This window comes from Protopterus annectens, chromosome 6.part0 (assembly GCF_019279795.1).
Source record: "Protopterus annectens isolate FY-2018-M chromosome 6.part0, PAN1.0, whole genome shotgun sequence".
In the NCBI taxonomy this organism is placed as follows: domain Eukaryota; kingdom Metazoa; phylum Chordata; order Ceratodontiformes; family Protopteridae; genus Protopterus; species Protopterus annectens.
Window position 1 is genome coordinate 1994841064 of NC_056737.1, and position 19284 is coordinate 1994860347.

General features: G+C 39.7%; 1 protein-coding gene across 1 annotated transcript in view; it reads left to right on the top strand.

The window, feature by feature from the left end:
* The window catches only part of PDE11A (phosphodiesterase 11A), a 3012459-nt gene that overhangs the window by 2544851 nt on the left and 448324 nt on the right, over window positions 1-19284 (top strand). Inside the window, exon 14 of the mRNA XM_044075310.1 lies at window positions 7133-7223. Coding sequence (XP_043931245.1) covers window positions 7133-7223 — 91 coding nt within the window. The remainder of the gene's footprint in view (window positions 1-7132; window positions 7224-19284) is intronic.

Here is a 19284-nt window from a genome sequence, read left to right on the forward strand (position 1 = left end):
AAAAAACTACAGCTCTTTTTTACTGGCCTAAACAATTTACAGAAGAAGAAAGAATGTTAAATTGTGGATAAACATTTAACTGAACTCGAGGCTTTTGAACTTGTTGATCACAGGTTTCTCAGGCAGATCTGCTAAACAGTGAACATGGCGAAGGCTCTGCAGATTTGTTTTCTATCTCTTTGTGCAATCCATGCTTCTCTCAGTCCAAAATTCCTCCTCAGGCCAATCTCGGGACCTTCCAAGGCCCAAGAGAAATCTGGAACCCTTAATAGTTACCACTTTCAAAAACACATTTTTCAAACACTTTCCCAGCCTATTTCTTAAACTCTGCTTGCAAGATTTAATAATGTCAGGATCCAGATGATGCCCTTTCAGAGTACAATGCCTTCTGCAAAAAGACCTTCATGAGCTAGTATCTGGTTTCCCCAGAAAAACATCATTGTCTGCATCAAAGAAAACTAAGCCATGAATCTTGGTATCTTGCCTGGGTCCACACACTTCTACAGGACTTATATGTCAAGGTCCAACCAATGCAATAAATCAGATGGTTTTCACTTTCAGATATCAAAAAGTCATTCCTCTTCTCGCTTTCTTATCATTTTGGCACATGCCAATAATGTGCACAGTGAGCTGACTGAGAAATGAAAGCCTAGCACAAAGTCATCAGGCTCCTATCTTTTAAAATCAGAACACAGATGTAGCATAACGTAGAATAGCAGTAAACAAAATGTCAGGCTGAAATGCCAGTAAAAATAATACCATAAGATGAAATCCAAAATCTTAGATTTTTACAACATTGAAATGTCAAGTAATCTAATATTTGCAGTGAATTTTTAAGCAACAGAATATATATTACAGTGCTGAATTATTTTATAGAAAAGCTTTATAAATGAATTGTGTAGAGCAGGAGTACTGTGTCCTCCTGTAGCTCCTAACATGTGGGTTCTGGCCCCAGTATCTCACACTTTAAATATATACTAACTACACAACTCTGCAAGCTGTTGTATTTTGCAATAGTTTGGCATTACTTTTCCAAGAAATGTCAACATTTTGTGACCTGAACATCTTGCATCAATGGTAGGATGTATTGATATTCTATGTTAGCTGCCCAGACAGTGCACATATCAGTGCCGCTTTGACAGCTGCACTTTGTTATGAATTCCATTAACTGCCTTTGCTGCCATGTTAAATTAATCAAATCATTGCATACTCCAGTATAGGACCTTGAGGTGTGTACTGTTCTTAATTCAGCCCAAAAAAATCTATATTACCAGTTCCAGTACTAATTATGTGACAGTTCACCACAGTGGCACATGAGAACTGCTTGGTCTGTATAGTCTGTATTCATGTTTTTCACTTAGTGGATAAACTGCAGATTCATGTAAACCAACAGCTTATTGTCCCTCCTGTCATGGGAATGGCTTTATGTCTGTCCCGTGACTTTTGTCAGTGTTTTGACACAGTGTCTTCCAAAGGACATTTCAAATCATCTACCACCATTTTTTTATAAAATATAAACATATCATTGCATTTCCTTTCTATTACCATCTTGCATCTTCAAATGCTGTGATCATACCTCTCAACCTCATTGGCACAGGAAATCCAAACAAAGCCTAAAATAATGGAGGGGCAAATGCCCAAAAATAGGAAAGGGTTTTAAGTATTGTTCTTATAAACTTAGAAACTTGCTAGAATTACAGGATGTGTGTTAGCATGCATTTTTCTGAAGGATATGAAGTCTGAAAATCAAATGTATGGCATTATTTGGTAACTTCAAGCCTCAGTGATTTGCCAGAAAATCACAAATTGTATGATGAACAGACCAAAAATATAGGGCAAAAATCTGGACATTCAGCCAAAACCTGTACAGTAGAGAGCCATCTTGTGGTTTGTTTAGGTACTTCTCTTATTTCACAAGAATGTACAGATTTGGGAACTATCCATTCCTTTGAGCTACTGAAATGTTTTGATTATATTGCATACCTCTCAACACTTCAGATTTTTGTAGAATATCCAAATTTTGGCCTCATATTTTGGTCTATTCCTCTAAAATTTGAGGTTTTCTGGCAAATTCTTGAGGACAGAATTCACTAAATAATGACATATATTTAATTTGAGACCATATCCTTCAGAAAATGCAGGTTAATGCAAAACTTATTACTTTAGCAACTTTCTTACTTTATAAGAATAATATCTAAATGTATCCCTAATTTTTCGCCTTTTGTCCCCCCATAATTTTTGAATTTGTCCAGATTTCTTGTGCTTAGAGATTGAGAGCTGTGCCCCTTAGTCAAAACTATACATATTAAGGACTTTTTGTATTTCACCATATTACTTATTTAGAAAGTTTTCTATCATTTTTTTGCCCTCCTCTGAATTTCTTTTTACTCAGTTTATATTAGTCTGTAGGACTGCATGAAATATTCTCGATATGGGTCTTACAAACTGTCTAGAAAAGAAGAATATATAAACTAGTAATGGCTGATCCTGTTTATACCAGTATCCAAGTGGAATCCCTTACTGCTTTGTTACAACATTGTTTGATTTAGTTTAGCTGTGTTATTCATTCATTTGTTTATTTCTGCTCCTAACATGCATTATGTAATTGTTTTGGCATTAAGTTTTAGCTGCCATGTTTTAAGTATCATTCCAGGATTGCCAAGTCATGTTTATCTTTTCTTCACCTCATTGTGTAGTAGCTGTGCTGCATCTCTTAGCATCATTAGCAAAGGTAATAGGTCATTCATATCAGACCTTTTCTAATTTCAGTTAAGAACTGGCCTCTGTGCTGAGTCTTTCAATACCCCTCTCATGACCATTGTTTAATATCAGGAGACTTTAGGCTAAACAGATGTAATAATCATAGCAACACCTTAAAGCATGGGGGGATACTGTTTTATGGCCAGACATGAATTATAAGATACAGGAAAACAGTGAAGCAAGACACACAAAATTGTACACCAAAGAGACTTTGTATGCAGGTAAATAGCATGACATGTTGAGTAAGACATGTTACACAATCCACAGAAGATGGCCTGCACCAGAGAGCCAGTGGAACTACTGTCGCACATTCAGTAGCTGGTACCAGTAGCTGTGGCAGTCAGTTGATGTCCAGTCTGTATTACCCACTGTTCCTTAGTCAGCAGGAAATGGTGCATAGGATTTATATACATGTGGATTATGTGACTTAACTGCAGTAGCACCCCACAATTCCATTATGTATGTATGTATGCATGAGGTTAGTACCGTCCACATATTCGGTAAGTAAATATACTCATCTCTGTTTACTAGCTCAGCCAGTCCATGAAGTACACTTTAGAGTAGCATGGAGCTTACTGATGTTTGGTTTACAATTCTGAGTGTGCACCTGCCCATGTTGTCATTACTGTCTTCTCTGCTCTGGTGCTCATTTAGGCTGCTAGTACCTGTGATATAAGCCTTACATGTCTGCCATTGTAGGGGGTGATGTGGAGGCATCCAACATATGATTACTAGAATATTCTGACATCTGCCTCAATTCCCATTTCCTTTTCTGACCACCAGTTTGTCCTGTTCTACTATGTTGAGTTTGCTCTGTGCTTCTGGTGCCATAGCACATTATCATGTCTAGACAATGCATAGAAGTAGCGTATCAAAGGTGGTGAGAAGGAAGCAGCCACCCTGATCTCAAAGTGTTAGGGGAAGCAATCAGCCAATCCCGATTGCTGCTCAGTGGATACCTCCATGAAAATGTCTATATTGCATTTGCATCAAAGCTGAGTGCTGTAGCCCTCTATTTCTGGTATTAACTGTAACAAATGTTTGCAACATTATAAGAAGCAGTTTCCTACAGTTTGTAAGTAAAAAGGATCTTTTGTTTTCTTTTTAACTGGGCACTGTAGCACTTCATGCATAGAATAAACTGTAGCAACTTCCTACAGCTTAAACGTAAAAAATTCATTTTTTTTGTTTGTTTTTAACTGTGTGCTGTAGCATTCTGTGTGAGCCTGAGTGGTAGCAAGCAGTTTGCTACAGTTTAAAAGAAGAACAGGCATTTTTTTTCTCTTCACTTATGAAAAAGAGCTTTCTTTGGGGAGAGAGGGGTGATAGATTGGGGGACAGTAGCAGATGCAGTTTTTGCTAGCTATACGTTTGCTGCATATAATGCACAGCTATGCAGATGGTTTATCATGTTTCACCATGCGCAGCAAGTTTCACTATGGGATACATAGACTACCATCAGATGTCCAGCAGTAGCCACACACCATTGCTATCCCTCTAGTGCCATCCAGTACTGTTATATAAAGGGCCTAGCTCAAGATGTCACCCATGTTATTCAGTAATATTCTGAGAGGAAGAGAGGAAGTGTCAGACATTTTGCTTTACTCCAGTCTCAGAACCATGTTTCTGTTGCTAATACAGACTGGGATAACCTCTGCAGTGCATCTGGTTGTCAACACAGTTATCTGTACAAATTCAACTTCCAATTTACTTTTATCTTCTGTGCCCTTTTTTGATTATCTGTCTGTGAGTGGACAGGGATTATTTTGCTGTCTTACATGGAATAGCCCAGCACTGAGTCTGTATGGGAAAAGAGGGTAAACAAGGGTAGGTCATTCTGCATAACCTGTCACTGGTGAGCTCTCTACACCTAATTTTTATCAAAGGGAGAATGAGTGGGCTAATAGTGATCCGCGGACAGGAACCAGTGGGTCTTAGAACTCTGGAGTAGCTGCAGGGTGTATGTCACCCCAAACAGAATAAATTGATCAGATGAAGTCATCAGGGGAAAAAAAATAACAGCATAGATGATAGATGATTAAGGGCATGAGCTGGTAATGCTGCTAATGATCTCTATTCTCTTGTAGTGGATTTAATTCTCCCACTAATATAGTAAATAAATGTTTGAATAAAAGTAATCAGATCTACAAGAGGGAGTACACAGACTTCATTATCATTCACCAAAGATTTGTCTAGTGACTTTTCATTTGAGTTGATTACCAGAAATTCCAGCTAAGAAGGTCATGATGAACATGAGGATACCACTTGCATCTACTGCATTTTTATAAATTGTTATTCTAAATTGGTTTCAGGCATCTAGATGCAAGAACATGAGCTTTGCCATGCCTAACTGTAGCAAAGTATTATATGGATATTGTACACACACACACACACGTACATGTAGGAATGATATATGTATATGGGTCTACTTCAGAAGATCAAACTTTTAAAACTTCAAATTTTATATGGCCGAGACCATACGATTGAAGTTTCAAAACTCTGAACACCTGAAATAAAAATAAAACCAAAACAAAAAAATTTTCGTGGACGTTTTTGCAGGGGTGCAAGCTCCTCTGCAGCCCCACACCCCTGCTATTTAAATATACTGACTCCGAAATCGCACTACAGCAAGGAAAAGGGAAAATTTCTTATTTCATGCTGTATGGAGATCTCCATTCAGAACGTTCGAAGTTTTAAAACTTCGATCATGTGGTCTCAGTCATATGAAAGTCATTTTTTTAAAACTCTGATCATCTGAAGGGAACCCATATATATATATATATATATATATATATATATGTATATATATATATGTGAGTGTGTGTGTGTGTGTGTGTGTGTGTGTGTGTGTGTAAGGTATGAACATTGGCTCTTGACGATTGTTAAATCCATGTGTATAAATGGGAAAAAAGGGGTTGTGGATGGATGTAATATATATATATATATATATATATATATATATATATATATATATATATATATATAAATGCATACTGTATATATATATATATATATATATATATATATATATATATATATGTGTGTAGAGAGAGAGAAAGTTGGGACTTTTATAATAATAAGACCATTTAATAACAAAAATGTGTTTGTAGATCACTTTCAGTGCCATTTAATATGAGCTGTTTGACTTTATTGCATGGTTAGGGATATCATTTAAGAAAAATGAATTATTGTATATCATGACTTAGAACTCAGGATGAGTGGAATGTTATTCTCTTTTATTAATCTCTGGAAACATTAAATTTTGTGGTACAAAACTAATATTGTTAAGTAATGCAAATAATTACCTCTGCCATTTAAAATGGGTGTTTTTATTTCAGATTTACTTGACTTTTGTGTATTCTCCTTTGTTTATGTTTGTTATCTAGAGTCCTTATCTATAGCATTGCTGGCATGTTATAAATTCATATTTAGAAACACAATACACCCATCTCGCCTTTAGGCCTCCATCCACCCTATTTGCATATTTGTTCTCAGAGCAAGAGATAGCCCATTCATTCCTAGTCAAGGCATGAGCCCTACAGCCCATTCATCCGCAGTCACGGTATGAGCCTTACAGCCAATTCATTCTCGCCAAGGTATGAGACCCTACAGGCCATACATTTCTAGCCAAGGCATGAGCCTACAGCCTATTCATTCCCAGCCATGGTATGAGCCCCACAGCCCATTCATCCCCAGCCAAGGCATGAGCTACAGCCTATTAATTCCTAGAGAGAACATAAACCCTACAGCCAATTCATTCCCAGCAAGGGCATGAGCCATACAGCCCATTTATTCCCATCCAGGGCATGAGCTGTACAAACCATTCATTCTCTGGTTGAGGGTAAGAGTTGTACACTGGCAGACTGTAATTCGTTGCCAGATGGATCCTCAACATAGAACCTTTTCAGCTTAGGCAGCAGCTCTACATATTTCCAAAATCAGAGGGTAGACCTTTGCCTACCCAGATTACCCCCGTTTTATGCAGCACAAATCTTTCCGAGCTTTACCGGTAGGTGCAACTAGAACACTGAGTCTAGCTGCTTCTCTGCCTCCCTAGCATCGGCTGTATACTCCTGCTTTCCTTGCAAAACCTTTCCATTGCTTGAGACATTGACCACACTTGGGTCATATTGGCAACTGTCGTGGTTTTACCTATATATTTCACAGGACTAGGCAGTATTTTCCATCAGCTTACTGATTTGTGCAATGTACAAATAAAAAAACTGTTTGTATCCAATGCATTTTTTCAAAAAAAAATACTGATTGCATAGGATTGTCGTGTTGTGCCACAGGTATATTGACTTTGTAAAGAACATAGACAGTGCATTGTACATCCATTGTTTAATTTGTTACAAACATTGATATGTTACAGGACAGGTTCAGCTCTTGCACAGCTGTATGGCACCTCTGCTACTCTGGAGCACCATCATTTCAACCATGCTGTCATGATCCTACAAAGTGAGGTAATGTACAATGTTTAGCACCTGCTCTGCCATTTTAATGTTCATATGAAAGTAGCCTCTCCAGGTTATGGAGAAAATGAAAAAAAAATCCCTAGTTATTGTCTGAATCTAGAATGGTTTATCAGCAGTGTCTTAATAGTTAGTCTCTGTCAGGTAGTCCCAGAATGCAGCTGCCACTAAATTTCTAATTACAACACCATTAAGAGCTACACAGTTACTTAATATTATATACTTCATAGTTATGTACAGTGTTATTCTGTTCTATAATGTGTTCTTCTGTACTGTCATATGTTATACTATGCTATGCTGTTGTATTCTTTAACATACAGTACACTTTTTTTGTAGCACAATGATTTCTACTACCAAGATGTGCTGTATTTTTTCATGTTAGATGCTAGAACATATTATCAACCAAAGTGGCAAAAGTTAACAAGTTGTCATGCAGATTATTATCTTGCCTACAGTTAATGCAGGCTAACCGTGTGCAATGGACTGTACGTGTATGAACATTAGAATGTACATATCTAATATCAACAAATGTAGGGAAAATGCACAAACAGAAACAATGGAAGGTGCAAAGAAGAAACCCACTAAAGGAAGCTTCTGTGTTACCCTTGTAAATGACATTCCAGTATCTAATATAGTAAGCAGTTGCTAAGTGATCACAAATTACTTTCTAGACTGCAGTAAATGCATGCATGCCTTGAATTTCTTTCTGTTTTTTCATTTTGCTGGGTTTTCTTAGTTTTATTCATTTTAATGGTGCTATTTTATAAAGACAATTAGGGTTGAGAAATGCAGAGATGATATCTGCAGTCTCCCAATAGATATGCTTTGTGGTAGATAAGATAGGTAGTAGAAAGATTTCTTATGTACGGGTATACCTAACAACACTTTACACTACAGATATCACTGATCAGCTAACAATATATAAACATTTCAAAACAATGTACCTAAACTAAACATCTTTATCTCACAACCTAGTAAGAAAAAATATAGAAGCTTCCCACACTTGTCTAACTTATTTATAGCTATTCCAAAAGTACACATATACTTTCTAAGTGAATACTACCCGAAGATACATGAATATAATTTACCTAGGATTCATGATTTACAGTACTCAGAGTCATGTTTACCCATACATGATCAACTGATAATGCTGCAATTAGAAGATAAACAGTTTGATCAAACACCATGATTCTGTGCCAAGTTATTTCAGTTACAGGATTACATTGGATTAGGTAAAAGGAGAGTGAAGGCCTAAACTGGGATGTAGTATTATATATTATACAATGACTGTCCGTTAATATTCAAAAAGTAGCATGCTGATTGGTCAACCCAACTAGTGCGCCCGTTGTAAATCTGAGCATATACCAATAGAAAAAGGTCCGGTCGCCTGGACTTTCTTCCATTAATATATGCTATAAAAATTTCACATTTTTTCACATAAAAAAGTAATAAACTTGCAAAACTGGACACTTCAAACCAATGTTAGAGATGGGATAGACAAAAATAAAAGAAGAATCGTGATTTATGCAAAACTAGAGAAATGTACCTGATTATCCTTTTATTTTCTATACCCCATCTCTCTCATACCTTCAAAGTGTACTGGTATCTTTTTTAATTGAAAAAAAAGGCAACGGAGATCTTCCTTTCTCCATTGCTTCCTATACACAGCATCCATCACATAGCACTGATGCACTAAGGAAGCGTGGGAATGAAAGTCCCATACTCATGCACAGTACATAAAAAAAAAAGTAGCGGAATATCCAAAGAAAGTGGAAGAACACCAAGAAGCTGTCATGCAAAGACAGTATTTTAGAAAAGTAAGTAATTTTTTTCTTAATGTCATTGTATAATAGCAATAACTGACTCCATGGTATGGTATATTGAAGATTTACCCATGGTTTTCTTTGTTTAATCACTTGGGCTTCACTCTCATGATTAAACCACACCAACTGTGGGTAAATCTTCAATATACCACATCCACATCATCAGTTATTGCTATAGTACAGTGTTGTGTGAAATGATATATGAACTGTTAGTGAGTCGTGCTTAGTGAAGTTGTACACTGAAGCTGCCTACCACCAATATGTACAAAAAAGCAGCAATAGGAATATATGTCTGATGAAGTTCTTGTTGCTAACAACAAAAGCATTTTTCATGTTGCTGGTTTTCCCTGGGAATGTGAAAATTTGTGTTCCTCTGGAAAAACACATACATTTCCTTCATTCTAATGTAATAGCAGGTTGTAAAATTATATCATGTCCCCTTTTTCCTGGTTTGCATCCTTCAATATATTCTTTCAAATCAGCATGGCCTTCGATTATTAAATTTTTGGCAGATTATCTGAACTTAATCTCATCCCCATCAGTCAAAATTGTTTCCATATATTACATGACATTACCAAAATGTCATACAACTCTCATGCTAATTAAACATAGAACATCTGTTCCCTGGTTGAAAAATTAAGACATCATTCAAACTTGCATAACCCTAACATGGACAATAATCGTCTTACTGGAACATGGTATAACTGGCATTTATTACATGATTATAGATATACAAAACAGAGGTCACTAACCCTGATTCTGGTTGACCATGGTTGTTTACCGTCACTTAAGTATTACAGTCTTCCTGTAATCCAGTCATCATATTCTTCCAAGAGAGATTCACAATCCCCACCACCCTTGACTAGTATCACACAGTATCTGGAGGTAAATAAAAAAATGTTTATTAAAGCCCACATAAAAATCTGTATGATTCATGAATACTTAAATCTGATGAAGTCTAGGAATTGTAGGTGAAAACAATCCACATTTATTTATTTATTTATTTATTTATTTATTTATTTATTTATGCATGCATGCATGCATTCATGCAATATATGTATTTTTCAATATCTATAGCTAGTATATAAAGTAAAGCTCTGAAAAAAATCAGACTTGTGCCATGATGCTTGCATAAAGTATTATGTTCTGTATTCTGTCTACTTAGGTAGGGGTTTTGTTCCTCACACCAATCAACTGGGCATGTGCGTGTGTGTGTGTGTGTGTGTGTGTGTGTGTGTGTGTGTGTGTGTGTGTGTGTGTGTGTGTGTGTGTGTGTGTGTGTGTGTGTGTGTGTGTGTGTGTGTGTGTGTGTATGAGAGCTCATGCTTGACATTATGTAGACCATTTTACACTAGTATGTGAGACACTATCTTCTCCTTAACAGACACTGCTACTTTTATCAGCTATAAAGTGTTATCTGTCACAGTCCAAGTCAGACTTGTGCCATTGCGCTTGCATAAAGTACTGAGCTCTGTAGTCTGTGTACTTAGGTAGGGGTTCTATTCTCTCTGCAGTCAAGTGTGTGTGTGTGTGTGTGTGTGTGTGTGTGTGTGTGTGTGTGTGTGTGTGTGTGTGTGTGTGTGTGTGTGTGTGTGTGTGTGTGTGTGTGTGTGTGTGTGTGTGTGTGTGTGTGTAGGGTTCCTATCAGCATCTCAAAACCTGACAATATCGAATCTGATATTGTCGCCTCGGGAATGCCAAAAGTGCAGAATGTCGAATGGGTAAAGAGAAATCTCCGTAAGGGGAGATTTCCATTTACTTCCATGTAGTGCAGTCTCAGAGTTGGTATATTTAAGTAGCGGGGGTGTGGGGTGGGCACAGGGGGGCTTGTCCCCTTGCCTACACCCTTTAGTTTTTTTTGGAGGGGAGGGTTATTTTATTACATTTTGAAAATTTAATAGGTCGATCATTTCAGTTCGACATTTACTGATTTGACCTATTAAATTTTCAAAATGCTGATATAGACCCGTGTGTGTGTGTGTGCGTGTGTGCTCATGCTTGACATTACAGAGAACATTTTACACCAACATGTGGAAAACTGTTATCTTCTCAACAGACACTACTGATGTCATCAACTATAAGTGTTGTCTGACACTCTCCAAGTCAGACATGTGCCATGGTGCTTGCATAAAGTACTGAGTTCTGTAGTGTGTGTGTGTGTGTGTGTGTGTGTGTGTGTGTGTGTGTGTGTGTGTGTGTGTGTGTGTGTGTGTGTGTCTGTGTGAGATCTCTTGCTTGACATTACAGAGAGCATTTTACACCAACATGTGGGACACTGTTATTACCATATTCTCTTCAAGAGACACTGCTGATGCCATCACTATATCAGATTTTTGGATATGCGATATGCTGTACTCCCACCAGAGCAGGATCAGACGCTGGCAGGCAGACATCACTTCATCCTATACCAGACTGATTACAGTGACATGGCTTTAACTCTATCCACATACATCATGGCATGGTCTGTAGGTCCTATGTTATCTTGTTGAGAAAGTCCTGTGGTCTCTCCAGCTGTTGCATGTGTCTGGTGTGGTACATGCAAAAGAGAGCATTATAGTCTATTATTTTCTTATGTAGTTTGAATACACTGCTGTCAAACAATCCTATAAGCTGCATATGATGGCATTATGTATGATGTGCAGAACATAGGCTTTCATTACCAGTATGGATACTTGGTGGTTGAAGGTCAAACTGCTGTCTACATGTGTTTCCAGTGCTGGCATCACTGGGTGTCAGCATAGCAGGACTGTTGTCAATGCTGTGATTAACATGGAATTCCACATTTCAGATGGACAACATAAAAAAGACACATTTCTGCATTTAGTTGTAGATTGTGTGCCTTTGTCCCCATTCATTTGTCTGTGTTAGCTCTTCCTGTACCATGTTATCATCATTGGTGGACTCAGTGATTGCACCCAATTTGCAAGAATCAGCAAACTTGTTAAGGCAATGGTCATATACTTTAGCCTGAGCTGTCGAGAAAGTCTAAACAGTGAAGAGCCAAGCACAGATCCCTGGAGTTTGCCAATGGTGACAGTTCTACTGTTACAGGTTGATTCACCAACTTTCACAGTGTGTTTTCTGTCGGTGACCCAGTTGGTTAGTCATTTGTCTGTGTTAGCTCCTCCTGTACTATATTATCATCATTGGTGGACTCAGTGATTGCACCCAATTTGCAAGAATCAGCAAACTTATTAAGGCAACGGTCATATACTTTAGCCTGAGCTGTCGAGAAAGTCTAAACAGTGAAGAGCCAAGCACAGATCCCTGGAGTTTGCTAATGGTGACAGTTCTACTGTTACAGGTTGATTCACCAACTTTCACAGCATGTTTTCTGTCGGTGACCCAGTTAGTGAGCCATCTACTGATGTAAGGTTTAATCCCCAGCTGGGAGGGTTTTTCAATGATACCTGCATGGGAGATTGTGTCAAAACTGTAGACCAGATTATGATAGGTAGCATGCACTGTCTTACCTTCATCTAGGCCTATCATGTGGAAGTAATGGCCTGTGAAAACATTACAGATTGCCTGTGCTCAGCCTTCCTAATACAGTGGTATGCACACTTCAACACACCCTGCACATGGGCTATATTCCCATACAAGGGTGTACATCAACATGTATCCATCTCAGTAGAGGGGACAGTACCTTAAGCATGCATGTATACAGACATCCTGACTCTCCTTGACTGTAAGGTGGACCAACATATGATCATGTGCCTCTTCTACATGTACACAAGTCATATTCTGTCTGTGTGCAACAGACCAGTGTGAGTTTTCATAAGTTCATAAGTTCATAGGTGGGTACTAGGCTATCTGCCCGAAGGCATTTATAAGCCTAACCAGAATGTGTTGGCTTTTGCTGCCCCCTTAGATTAGTTCCCTGTGCCTCCATCCAGCAAAGCCACTGAAGTGATCCCTGAGGTAAACTTTCTGTTTCCCATCCACTTGTCAAGGTTTCTTTTGAAGAGTGTTAGCAAGGAGCTCTGCCTAATGTAGATTGGGATCTTGTTCCAAAGCATGGGAAGTCTCTGGGACAGGAATCTATCCCTCCAGCACGTCCTATTTATTGCTGTAGTGAGGTTTAGATCCCTAGAGCATGTGGCTCGAGGGGATATAGGTGGAGCATGTCCATCAGTTCTGGGTTGGACATGGCCTTGTATGTCAGGCAGAGATCACCTCTGAGTAGGTGGTATGCAACTGAGTACAACTGGAGTTTCTTCAGTCGAGCTGAATAGGGCATCTGTTTGAGGCCATTGATCCTCTTGGTGAGGTACCTCTGTGGTCTTTCCAGCTGTTGCAGGTGTTTTGTAAGGTACATCCCAAATGGGGCATTGTACTCTATGATGGGTCTGATGAGTGATGAGTAGAGGGGCACAATGACCTCTTTTGATCTGGATGTGAACCCTTTTGTGATTAGGTGGGCCACGTAGAAGGATTTTCTAACCACTTTAGCAACATGATTATCAAAGGTGAGATTACTATCTACTTGGGTCCAAAGATCTCTTATTACATCTTTCGTATTTAGGGGACTACCACCTATGTGGTAGTTTGTGGGTACTTTGTTTTTCCAAAGGGGATGACTATGCACTTTTTGGCATTTAGCTTGAGGCCATGATTTTGACACCAGGTATCCGTCTCAGTGAGACCTTTTTGGAGGATGTCTGTGTCAGCTGGAGAGTCAATTATAGCCCCTAGTTTGCAGTCATCTGCAAACTTGGTCAGCCATAGTCCTCATGTGCTTGCCTGTACCTCTGAGAGGTATATGCCAAACAGGAGGGGTCCCAGGACTGAGCCCTGGGGAATGCCACTTGTAACCTGTTTAGAGTTGGACCTAGCTCCCGCAACTCTCACCATGTGAGTTCTGTCCATGAGCCAGTTGGCAACCCATCTTGTGGTGTAGGGGTTTATGTTCAGGCTGGTGAGCTTGTCTATAATACCAGAATGGGGAATGGTGTCGATGGCCTTAGTGAGGTCTAGGAAGGCTGTGTGTACCACCTTTCCCTCATTTATAGCCTTGGTAACTGTCTCAAAGAAGTCCACCAGGTTTAGGAGGCATGATCTGCCCTTAACAAAGCCAAACTGGGGTCCAGTGTTTGGAGGTTCCCAATGTCTCTGTTAATGAGTTCCATGATGATGCACTCCATAGCCTTGCAGACCAAGCTAGTCAGGCTTATAGGGTGATAGTTCCCGGGGTCTGTTGTGGCTCCACCTTTGTGGAGTGGAATAACCATTGCTGTGTGCCACTCTATGGGTATGTAGCCTGTGGAGAGGTTGAGTTTGAACAGTGTGTTTAGGTGAGGGGTTAGTTCGTCTTTGAGCTTGTGTAGGACGCAGCCTGGGACACCGTCCGGTCCCATTGATGCTGCATTTTTGGCTTTGGAGAGGGCTGTTTTAACCTGAGTGTCTTTGATTTCAGGGACTCTACATTCTTTTGGTATGGTTATGGGCCCTTTTGGGGGTGAGAGGGGGTGAGGTTTGCATTGAACCTGTCTGCCAGGATGTTGGTGATATCGGTTGGTTCAGTGTATTTTGTGCCATTCTGCACTAACTCCAAGCAGATCTGAGCATTGCCATTTAGATTCTTGACATAGCTAAAGAATGCCTTGTTGTCATCTTTGGAGTCCTTGGCAATTTTTATTTCAAAGCTCGCCTTGGATGATTTTATGAGAGATCGTAGTTTCTTGCTGATACTGATCAGGGATGCCTTCCCTTCTTGGGATTTTACTCTTTTCTGTACTAGTTTCCTCCTTCTATGTATAGCTTGTTTATGGCAGGAGTCCACCAGACTGGTTTCCTTTTCTTGGAAGAGTGAGTCTTGGTTTTGCTTGGGATGGCACAATCCATGCATTCTTGTAGCTGCCCATAGAATGCATTAGTAAAGGATTTTGCAGCTTGGACAGTGTTATCCTTCAGCATGGGGGCTTTGAAACTTTCCACCTCAGTCTTAAGTAATGTGAAGTTTATTTTTGAAAAGTTTTTCATGGTGGTTTTCTTGTCCGGGGGTGGGGGTGGAATATGGATATCCAAAGTGATTTGTTTATGGTTAGATCTAACCAGCAAGGGGTTGACCTCTGTTGTGGAACACCGGTCGCCCATGTTGGTGATGACCAGGTCCAATATGTTGTCACCTCTGGCAGGAGTGTTGACCAGTTGAACCAGGGTGTTTTGAGTTTATAAATTCTAGGAAAAGTTGGGCAAGGGAGTTAGTACTTGAGTAGTTCTCCCAGTTAATGTTTGGGTAATTGAAATCACACAATATTAGGGTATTTGGCAGGAGCTTTATGTTTCCCAGTGTTTCCAGAAATGTGGAATGGGGGTCCTGGGACATGGTGGGTGATCTCTAGCAAGCTACAATTTAAATTGCAGTTTTGCCCATTGTTAGTTTCACGTGGATGATCTCTGAAGCATCGTGCTGTGCCACTAACCTGGAGGTGTGGGTATCCTTGATGAATATGGATACAGCCCCGCATTTTGTATTTCGGTTTGGGTTCTGTGGCCGAAATGCATGGTATGAGTTGTAGCCTGGTAGTGCTGGGATGCTCTCTGAAGCCTTAAACCAGGTTTCTGTTACTGCACATATATCGATTTTCTCCATACTGAGGAGTGCCTCGACTGTGTGCATTTCGAGGTTTAGACTTCTGGCATTGAGTAGCATTACCCTCAGTTTTTTGTTACTTGTGCTATTTACGGCAGAGGGTTTGTCTTTTGAGCCTTGCCTAAAAAAGGCACTATGGGGGTGGCAAGAGCCTTGGCCAGTATTCCAAAGCCTAAGGGTGACAGGTGCAAGCCATCTCTAGCGAAGTAGCGTGGCTTGTTGAGCATGTCATCTTAGGCTGACAGACACTGGGTCCCCTTTGAATGACACCAGAAACTAAGCCATTTGTTGAAATCGAGATTTATTTCTTTATACCATGGTATCATTCTTGGTGAGGGCAGGATGTACTCAGGATTATGGTCATACTGGCCCATGCTACGTGATCAGAGAGCTCTTCCATGTCTCTTTTCATGTAGTACAGGGAGGTACAGCTCAGGTCATTCACACCAACATGGACAATGACACAGTCATATTTGTACTTGTTCTGGAGTGACCTGAGTGCTTGTGTTATGTGGCAGATCCTGGCACCCGACAGGCAGCTAACAATAACCTTCTCCTTATTCAGCCTAGTGAGTGGGACATCAGTGTGCCTGACTATAGAGTCACCTATTACTAGTATGTTGGGTATGTTATTTTGCCTTAAGGGCTGTGATTGCATGGCACACTGGTTTTGTGAATTATGTGTTTCATGGTTTGTGTTGGGGGGGTGGAGGTTGCTTGGATGTTTGCTTTGGAGGTATCTGTTGGTTTTGCAGATTTTTATTTAGAGCCTCCGAATATGTTTTCATGTATTTATGTGTGTTTTTTGCCGTGGTTTAATGGGTCTATGTAAGACTGGTGGTGTGATGCAAGTATTTCCCTTCTCCTCCTGACTGTCTGATCCAGTCTTGGGTTGAGAGAGCTTAGCCTCTAGTTTGGCTGTATACCTGCATCTCTCACATGTATTAGTGTTTAGTGGTAGGAGGAGGGGGTTGTCTGTGTACATGAAGCAGTTGTAATATTGCCTCAAAATGCCCAGATTCACCAATTGGACTGGAGAGTACACCTGAAACTGCCCTTTGGACATGCCTGGATAGGTACAGTGAACTGTTTTACTGGATGGCTGGTAAGGTTGAATAGAGAGCCTTGTCCTTCTGTACAGTACAGGAGGGTCTAGTGCTAGGGTTTATAAGTGCTTGCTATAAGTTTTGAGCAAGTGCCAGGCTGAGAAATGAATGGCTTGAGTGCTTAAGTTGAAAGTTTGTCTAGTTCCAAGGGAAAAATTGAAGAGGAGACTTTGTGGATCCAGGAATAGTTTTACCCTAGCTAACCGGCGCTGCCCGGTGTGCAAAACTGGGCAAATACAGTATTTATAGCAGGGAAATGAAAGAGATAGAAATTAGCCCAAAATGGCCAATAAACTACTAATTTCTGGGCTGAAACCACTCGTCCAGGGACAGATAGGTTGCTCAAAGTTCCCCTCTTTCACAGCTGAACAGATAAACTTCCTTCTATCCAAGTAAGGTATGGGCAAACAGAGATTTGTAACACAGCCCTGAATTCAGCACTAACCTGAAAACTGGACTATACTAGCTTAGAAAGTCGGGAAACAAGTGTATATATATATATATATATATATATATATATATATATATATATATATATATATATATATATATTTTTTTTTTTTTTTTTTTTTGCTACATGTTAATGCTACATCATGTCTGTTACATCTGATAGATATCCTCAAATAAGTCACTGATGCATGATGACAACAGTATCGTCTTGTGGAACTTGAGCAGATCAAGGCATTTGATACAAATCCACCCTGAGGTATTCACTCAACATTATCATATGTACCCATAATTAGCTATATCACCAAATGGGTAGACCAGTGTATCACATATGTGGCATCTCACTGTGTTGAAATGTGTGATGTAACCAATATCTCAGGTCCAGAGATCAGGTCCATACATCACAGCTGTCTGCTAGGCCCTTTCCTGTCCATTAGTTAAGTGATGGACATCACAGATGACATACACATGCTTTGTCCACACAGCTGTCTGAAGGACTACAGAATGTGAGCAATCATTGACTCCAACTGTGATATTAGTATAATGCAGACAAAAGCAACACATAAACACAGCTATCAGAAGCATGACAACACCTGCATTGACAAGACACATGGGGGGATTTGTTAATTCATGAAACAAACACACAACCCAAGTATAATGTGGACAGCACACACTATAATCAGACCAATAGGTATGTGACCCATGTGCTGGGGTAGATGGTAAGCAGTACATCCACCAGCATGTGGTCACAGTGCTAACTACTCCCTTGAATGTAACACAAGTACTGGGTATGTGAAGGACATCCACATCAGAGGCCAAAATACTTTCATGGTTCCCAGCCTTCATCACACCAATAACAGTGTACAATGCACCCTTCTTCATGTCCCTCCTGACACATCTTCCAGGGAAGTTTAACTGAAGTATACCACCTTTGTCACAGTGAGATGTCACACAGCTTATTGGCCATACTTAGGTATGCCTTCTGTGAAATGTATGTGACTGCCTGATGGTGCTGAACACCAACCAAGTTGTTACACCAGATGCATGTGTGCTACCTGTTCTGCTAATGCACACACTCCATACATAGGTGTTTGACAACATTAATGGCATGTATATCATTCATGACCATGTGGATTGTGCTCTATATATATATATATATATATATATATATATATATATATATATATATATATATATATATATATATATGTTAAACAAAGGAATGCAGAAGGTCAGATGGTAGGGGATTTTGCGAAAAGGATGGATATGGCTGTGGTAAATACGTATTTTAACAAGAGGGAAGAGCATAGGGTGACATACAAGAGTGGAGGAAGATACACACAGATGGATTATATCTTATGTAGGAGGGCCATTTCGAAGGAGATTGGAGACTGTAAAGTGGTGGCCGGAGAAAGTGTAGTTAGGCAGCATAGGATGCTGGTTTGTAGGATGACGTTGGTGATCAAGAAGAGGAGGAGGAGTGTGAGGGCAGCACCAAGGATCAAATAGTGGAAATTGAAAAAGGGTAACTATGAGGTGGAGTTCAGGGATGAGTTAACTCATTCCCTCCAGTAGATCTCTTTTAAGTGCATACCTTTAACTCCCAGTGGGTGTGGCTTCAGTCTTTAAAAAATTAAGTTATCACCTCACAGTTCTACCAAACACTAATTGACAGAGCTCATATATGAATACAGTTGTGTTTGCCATAATGTATGCTTCAAGATAAAATATTCTGATACCTTGTATGTAGCATGGTTTTGGAATTATTAATGCAAATATGAACAGACAATATTTGATGCCTAGAGGCACAGTAGGAGGTAACTGCAGAAACGCCTGGAGACGTCACTCAGCTGTAATGAGACAGGCACTGGATGGTAGTGAAGAGTTACCAAATAGCTGGGTAACTACAGCAGAGCTAGTAAGAGAGACGGCTAGAAAGGTGCTTAGTATCACATCAGGACAGAGGAAGGACGACAAGGAGACATGGTGGTGGAATGAGGAAGTACAGAAGAGTATACAGGCAAAGAGGTTGGCAAAGAAGAAGTGGGATTGTCAGAGAGATGAAGAAAGTAGACAGGAGT